The sequence below is a fragment of the Orcinus orca genome, chromosome 2, assembly GCF_937001465.1.
Source record: "Orcinus orca chromosome 2, mOrcOrc1.1, whole genome shotgun sequence".
NCBI classification, from domain to species: domain Eukaryota; kingdom Metazoa; phylum Chordata; class Mammalia; order Artiodactyla; family Delphinidae; genus Orcinus; species Orcinus orca.
In genome coordinates this window covers 92077161-92084798 of record NC_064560.1, presented here as the reverse complement: position 1 = coordinate 92084798, position 7638 = coordinate 92077161, and the positions used below count along the sequence as shown (strand labels likewise).

General features: G+C 48.9%; 2 protein-coding genes across 2 annotated transcripts; both read right to left on the bottom strand.

Annotated features, from left to right (window-relative positions):
- Nucleotides 1-1250: 1250 nt before the first annotated feature.
- On the bottom strand, nucleotides 1251-3569 carry LOC125963466 (uncharacterized; the record flags this gene model as incomplete). Its single annotated transcript, XM_049705850.1, has 1 exon — nucleotides 1251-3569. A coding segment is annotated over exon 1 (2319 nt), but the record flags the coding sequence as incomplete, so codon positions are not given.
- A 363-nt stretch (nucleotides 3570-3932) lies between these two features.
- LOC125963653 (uncharacterized) lies at nucleotides 3933-6482 on the bottom strand. Its single transcript, XM_049706658.1, has 2 exons — nucleotides 5863-6482; nucleotides 3933-4739 (listed from the first exon to the last, which is right to left on the bottom strand). The coding sequence occupies exons 1-2, from the start codon at nucleotides 6088-6090 to the stop codon at nucleotides 3933-3935; spliced, it is 1035 nt and encodes a 344-aa protein (XP_049562615.1). The 5' UTR covers nucleotides 6091-6482.
- Nucleotides 6483-7638: the final 1156 nt, after the last annotated feature.

The window sequence follows — 7638 nt, the reverse complement described above, 5'->3', positions numbered from 1 at the left end:
TCCAATAAGTATCTCCTGTGGTTTCACATCCCCAGTTTTGGCAATAAAAATTTTCGGTTCCCCCACATTTATAATTCAGGGATCGGGGGCGATGGAACCCGGGGCATACATAGAAGGAGAGGGTTCTGAGCCAACTTCTTCGGACCTGATTTTTACAACTCTCTCCAGAGTAATCAGCTCTAGTTAGAAGTTCGGACGGAGCATTACGCTGATCATAATAACCCTCTAGATCCCAATAGGGAGCTCCTATGGCCAGTTTACAGACATCAGGAAAAAGGTCTGGCCACCAGGTCCAGGGAGGTGCAGTATGGCTAATGGACCAGGTTACATCTCCAGTTTGAGAAATTACCTGCCAAGTTACACGTTGGGGCAGGTGAGGGCTAAAATCACTTACAGTCAGTAAAGGCAGTAAAATCAAAATTATAAGTCTTAGGTTCGTAGAAGCTTGAGTTTGAGCGGGTTGTCGGTTCTTTGGGCCCGCCATCCTGATGATGCCGTCGCTGGTGCAGCTTTCACGTGTGAAGCATGAATCCAGGCAGCGATGCCGTCCACTTTTATGGCCGTTGGGGTGGTGAGGAGGACGGTGTATGGTCCTTTCCATCGAGGTTCCAACGTCTGGGTTCGATGCCGACGGACGTATACGGAGTCTCCGACTTGGAAAAGATGAGTTTCTCCCGGTGTTCCCGGTTGGTAGGCCTCGGCGAGTTGGGACCATATCTCCTTTTGGACCAGTTGGAGTCCCAATAGCCTAGCATACAAGTCAGTGTTATTTTGACAGTCTGGTTTTATTTCTTCCTCTAAGGTGAGAAGAGGAGGTGGGGCCCCGTATAGTACCTCAAAAGGAGTAAGATGGTATCGGGAAGGTGTATTCCTAACCCGAAACAGGGCTAAAGGAAGGAGCACCGTCCAATCTGTACCACCAGTCTCCAAGGACAATTTAGTTAGGGTCTCTTTTAGAGTTCTATTCATTCTTTCTACCTGACCTGAACTCTGGGGTCTATATGCACAATGTAATTTCCAATCAGTCCCCAAATATCTGGCCACATCCTGACTTACCTGGGCGACGAAGGCCGGACCATTGTCGGACCCTATTACCTTTGGCGCCCCAAATCGAGGAAAAATTTCTTCTAGGATCTTTTTGGCTACCACAGCAGCTGTTTCTTTCTTCATTGGGAAGGCTTCTATCCATCCTGAAAAAGTATCTGTAAAAACCAGGAGGTATTTATTACTGTACCTTCCAGGACGTACTTCGGTAAAGTCCACCTCCCAGTAAGTTCCTGGGCGGTCTCCCCGAGCCTTTTTCCAATTTCAAGTTTTCCCTTGTGAGCATTTACCTGTTGACATGGAACACATTCCTGTACAATTTGTTCAGCTAATTTCGTCAATCCAGGGGTTCCGTACCCGGTTTTATGTAATAGGGATATCATTTTTTTAGTCCCCAGATGTGTCCATCTATGAATCTGTTGTAACATGGATTCTGCTTGCTGAGGGGACAAAGTTCCTTTTGTTGTGGCCGGGATGATTTCCTCGTCGCGGCCTGGTTTTTCAGGAACTTTATCTGACAGTCCTAAAATGACTTCTCCCGATGCTATTTCTCGGGCCACTTGGTCAGCCATATTATTACCCCTAGTTATTGGGGTATTGTCTTTCTGGTGTCCAGGGCAGTGAATGATGCTAACTTTAGTGGGAAGCATGAGTGCAGCCAATAGAGCCACAATTTCGTCTTTGTTTTTAATTTCTCTGCCACTTGAGGTTAGCAACCCTCTCTGTTGGTAGATGGCACCATGGATATGAGCGGTAGCAAATGCATATCTACTGTCCGTGTAGATGTTTACCTTTTTATTCTCTGCCATCTCCAATGCCCTTGTCATGGCAATTAATTCAGCTCGTTGGGCTGAGGTCCCTTGTGGTAGCGCAGCTGCCCAGATGACTTGTTTTCCGTCTACAATGGCTGCTCCAGCTCGACGCTTACCTCCTTCCAGGAAACTGCTCCCATCAGTAAACCAAGTAAAATCAGCATCAGGAAGGGGTAGGTCCGTCAGATCAGGTCTACTACCGTGTGCTGCAGCCAACACTTCCTGACAATCATGGATGATGGTGGAGCCTTCTAAATCGGGATCAGGTAGCAAGGTAGCTGGATTGAGTCCTGTGGCTGGAGCAAACTTGATGCGATCTGAGTTTAGCAACAGGGTTTGGTAATGGGTCATCCTGGTATTAGTTAGCCACCTACCCGGTGTTTGACGGATTACATTCTCCAGGGCATGAGGAGCTGTTATCGTTAGATTTTGTCCTAAAGTTAGTTTGTCAGCATCTTTGACCAGAACGGCTACTGCAGCGATTATCTTTAAACAGGTGGGCCATCCTGATGCCACAGGGTCCAATTTTTTTGACAAATAAGCAACTGGGCGATTCCAGGGACCCAATTTCTGAGTCAATACTCCTTTTGCAATGCCCTTATTTTCGGCCACATATAAATGAAAAGGTTTGGTTACATCTGGCAGTCCTAGGGCTGGAGCTGAAAGTAAAGCTCGTTTGATTTGGTCAAAAGCCCGTTGTTCCTTTTCGCCCCAAACGAAAGGAGTGCTGTTTTTGGTTAGGGGGTACAATGGGGCCGCCAGCTCAGCAAACCCTGGAATCCATAGTCTACAGAATCCGGCCGTCCCCAAAAATTCTCTAACCTGCCTGGCGTTTTTGGGAGCCGGAATTTGGGCCACCGTATCCTTTCTGCTCTCCATGAGCCATCTTTGTCCCCCTTTTAACAGGTACCCCAGGTAACTGACCTGTTGTTGGCATATTTGTGCTTTCTTGGCTGAGGCTCTATATCCCAGGGTTCCGAGCTCTGTTAACAGTTTTTCAGTTCCCTTGATACAATCTTCCTGGGTTTCAGCAGCTAATAAGATGTCATCAACATATTGAAGTAGCGTTACCTGTGGATTTGATTCTCTATACGACGCTAAATCCTGATGAAGAGCTTCATCGAAGATGGTAGGGGAGTTTTTAAATCCCTGAGGTAAACGAGTCCATGTCAGTTGGCCAGATATCCCTGATGCTGGGTCCTTCCATTCGAAGGCAAAGTAGGGCTGGCTGAGGGGAGAAAGTCTTAGGCAGAAAAAAGCATCCTTAAGGTCCAAAACAGTATACCATGTAAGTTGGGGCGGAAGAGTGCTTAAGAGATTATAAGGATTTGGTACTGTGGGGTGGAGGTCCGCCACTCGTTTATTTACCTCACGCAGGTCTTGTACTGGTCGATAATCATTAGTTCCCGGTTTCTTAACTGGCAGGAGAGGGGTATTCCACGCGGATTGACATCTTACCAGAATACCCAATTCCAGCAACCTCTGTATGTGAGGACGGATGCCGTCTTTGGCTTCCTTACTCATGGGGTATTGACGAACCGTTATTGGGGTGGCAGTTGCCTTGAGTTCCACTAGTACTGGGGGCCGATTTTTAGCCATCCCCATACCGGCGGTTTCTGTCCAGGCTTGCGGGAACCGAGTTACCCAGTCTGTGACATTAACTCGTGGAGATGAAGGTTTTTCATATAATTTATATTCATCTTCCAATCTCATAGTCAATATTTGGAGTAATCTTCCCTTACTGTCAGTTATGGTGGGACCTTCCGGTTGGAAGTGGATTTGAGCCCCCACTTTGGAGAGCAAGTCTCTTCCCAGCAAAGGATAGGGGCATTCCGGAATAATCAAAAATGAATGTGTTACTCGTCCAATCCCAAGATCTACTGTCCTTCGTGTGGTCCATGAATATTGTTTATTCCCAGTGGCTCCTTGTACCCATGACCTTTTAGCTGAGATAGGACCTTTTGAGTGGAGAAGGACGGAGTGCTGGGCTCCGGTATCTACCAAAAATTGAACAGGTTCCCCCTCCACTTTAAGAGTTACCCGGGGCTCGGGGAGAGGGTTCGAGCCCTGACTTTCCTAGTCTTCTTCTTCCAATGTTAAGATTTTGTTTCTGGTTGGCCTTCCTCCATTCTTTTTCTTAGGGCATTCTCTCGCCCAATGTCCTTTTTCTTTACAGTAGGCACATTGGTCCTTGTCTAATGGCCGCCTTCTGTCTGCCGTTCGCCCTTCCTGCCTATTCCTATCCCCTATATTTCTTCCTCCAACCGCAGTGGCCAGTATCTTACTTAAATTCCTCTCCTGTCTCTTATCCCGTCTTATTTCACGGGCTTCCTGCTCTTTCTGCTTTCTTTCTTCCTTCTCTTCCTCTGTTTCTCTTTTGTTATATACTTTATCTGCCTCTTTTACTAACTCCTGAAGCGAAAATCCCTGCAAGCCATCTAGCCTCTGTAATTTCTTCTTAATATCAGGGGCCGCTTGAGCTATGAAAGCCATTGCTATAGTAGCCCTATGTTCCTCCGAAGTTGGATCATAAGGGGTAAAGCGTCTAAAGGCTTCCATTAAACGTTCCAGGAACACAGTTGGAGATTCCTGGGGCCCCTGAGTGACTTCCCTTACCTTAGCCAAATTAGTGGGCCGTCTGGCCGCTCCATGGAGACCCGCCACCAGAGCCTGGCGATACATTTTCAGGCGCTCCCTACCTTCCGGGGCATTGAAATCCCAGTTTGGCCTGACGAGTGGGAAACCAGCATCAATCTCGTTAGGCAGCTGGGTAGGTTGCCCATTGGCGCCTAATACATTTTTTTTGGCTTCTAAAAGAACCCGTTGCCTCTCCTCAGTCGTTAGGAGAGTCTGAAGCAGCTGCTGACAATCATCCCATGTGGGCTGGTGGGAGAAAACAAGAGATTCTATTAAAGCGGTAAGGGCCTGTGGATTTTCGGAAAAAGTTGGGTTATGCATTTTCCAATTATAAAGATCTGCTGAGGAAAAGGGCCAATATTGGAGAGGTCTATTCCCTTGGCCATCGGGGGGGCCATATTCTCTAAGAGGTAGGGCAGTGGAGTCCGGGGAGATAGCCCTCTGGCTCCTAGTGCCTGCTGAGGGACCCTTTCTTCTTCCATCATGGATGGTCCCCTTGGTGCCGAGGGCAGTGGAGCTCGGGGTCCTCTAGGTGGTAGGGGATTTGGGGCCGGAGGATAAGGGGGTGGGGAATCCAAAAGAAGCAAATCGGACTGCGGGTCAGGATAAATCGCTTTCGGTGGATCTGGGGCGCCGGGTAGCTTTTCCGTGTTGGGGTTTTTCTTTAGGGCTAATATCTCCGACGCTGCTGATGTGTGCGCGGACGTACCTGTTGAGGAAACAAAGGGTCGGACCCACGGAGGTGGGGAGAGAATTAAATCTTCCCAGACCAAGACATATGGTACTTGGTCTGGATGTCCGTGGGGTCCTATATTAAATATCTTAGACTTCAGCAACCTAATCTTGTCTAATAAAAAGGATCCTTCAGGGGGCCATCCTATCTGAAATGTTGGCCATTCAGAGGCACACAAAGTCTGCCACTTTCCTTTCTTCACCTCTACTGAAAAATTATGGGCTCTGGCCCAAACTTCGGTCCAATGGCTTAGGGTAAGGGAAAAAGGGGTCGTCATAGTTTGTCCCATTGTCGTCCGTCAGAGAAGAAGAATAGACCACAATACAGAAACAGTTAAAACTCCACGAAACACATATACGTATGGGCCACCGCGAGCTCGCTTCAAAACCGAAACCTCTTCAGATGGCAGTTATCACAAAGGGAACTGCCGAAACCGAGTGAAGGGGAGACAGAGTTTGCCTCTCCTTCCAGATGAGCCACCAGGGCGTCCCCTAGGGCTCATGGACGCCGGCTATTAGCACGTCTGCCTAGCCAGAGGTCCGATACAGATTCCACAATAAGCCGATTCTTACGGCCTTCCTCCGATAATGGCCCACAAAGAACAAGGGACAGACAGACAATCAAGCTCGAGCTTACCTGGTACCTCCAACTCCCGATGTTCTCGTGGTCCGGGGCGAGTGGAATCCCGGACGAGCCCCCAAATGTTAGACCTTCGCGGTCTCCTAGGAGTTTCGACTCGCCCAGGAAACAACAAGAGTCGGAAGCCGATGCAAAACGCAAGAGGTTTATTGAAGGCCGGTGCACCGGGGTTCCTTGGTCCTCACGCAGGAGGCCGGAGAAGGAACCCCCCCAGGGCGTGAACATGTATTTTTATAGGTCTCAATTTCCTGTTATGCAAAGTGTGGATTCAATTGTGATTTTTAATGATAGGTTCTTAGCCTCTGTTCGGACCAGAGAGGGAACCTGTCCCAGGCTTCCTGATTGGTTCTTTGACAGATACCTTTTTTACATTTTGTTTATCTCCCTCCTTCTCGGAAGGGGGCCGGACATCCTGGAAATTCACCCATTGTCTAAGAAGCCCCTATTGTCTGGAGAGTTCTTAATCATTAGCTGGAACAATGTCCCTCGAGTCCCACAGAGGGAAGCAGGGTATAGGTGCATTTTATGTTTAGGGTAGTAGGGAGCCATGGAGGTTTGTGGAGCAGGCCTGTGATGGGGATGAAGCCGGTATTCTGAAGGCAGCTTTGAGGAGGGGGGCTGCAAACAAGGCTGGGGGAAGCCTGCCTGGTGGGTGGGAATGACCGAGAGAAGGCAGCTGCTGAGGTCTCCTGGGTCTTTGAAGCCTCATATTTCTCCCTGTGTGGTGGCTCCCGGGAGCCCGTGATGAGGAGAGGAACAGTGAGCACTGTGGGCTCCTCTCCCTGGGGCTTCATCTGCCAAAGCCACCGAGCGTGCAGGCCTCCCCAGTGCTTGACAACCAGTCCTGTTCGCTGAATTTTTCATTAAGAAAACTGGTCACCAAAGAGCAGCGGCTGGGGAAAGTTTCACCAGCACTGCTTGGGGTGTGAACCAGGCAGACCCAGAAGCGTGGGGGTGACCCATTCCAAAGTCTCCCACTGCAGGCATACAGTGGCCCACACACACGCATGTGTGCATAGCACCCCCGAGGGCCCATATGTAAGTGCACACTGTCAGATTCGTAGTGTGTAACACAAGAACGCCGTGTGCCACACCCACAGGCTGACAGGACACAGCATAACTCAGGGCTTCGGAGTCAGATCTGCAATTTACTAGGGAGTTATTAATCTTCCCAAGCCTCAGTTTTCTCATCTGTAAAACGGGGATGATAATAGAACCTCCTTCATATGTCTGTTGCAAGGGTCGAATGAGATCGTCCATGTACGGTGCTAAGCATGGCGGCCTCCCAGATGATAAGCACGCCATCAGTAGTAGCTGTTAGCATTTCTGTTATGATGGTGAGGACGTACACCACACAGACCAGCACCACAGACATCCTCCTTCTCAAACTCCTTTATCTCTGACTCCTGCCCTTTTATAACCTCTGCGTGGGGAAGGGCTTAACGGGAGGGCCTATGGTTCTATAAGCAGCTTTTGACCACTTACTTTTAAACTGAGCACAGTGGACTGTTCGTTTCTCACTTTGGAAATGGTAGATCTATCGTGTTAGGGGGGTGAGCATAAACTTCGTTATAAAATCCTGCAGAGAGAGGGGAAAGAAGCAGGGCTGAAAGATGAAGGGGAAGACGAGAGGGAGACCCGTTTCTGGTTTCAACCTCCCTGAGGCCAGCTGCCGCTCCTTGGGCCCCTCCTAAACTACATTCATGGCCTTCCAGCAAATTCCCCTTTCTCATTAAGTAGCTTCAGTTGGATTCTGTTATGTGCAGCCAAAAC

Excerpts from the sequence above, each read along its gene's own strand:
- LOC125963653 (XM_049706658.1), bottom strand. The coding sequence starts at position 6,090 with ATGTTCACGCCCTGGGGGGGTTCCTTCTCCGGCCTCCTGCGTGAGGAC. Across the intron at positions 4,740-5,862 it reads TCGGGAGTTGGAGGTACCAG|CCCACATGGGATGATTGTCA; the intron begins GTAAGCTCGAGC and ends TTCTCCCACCAG.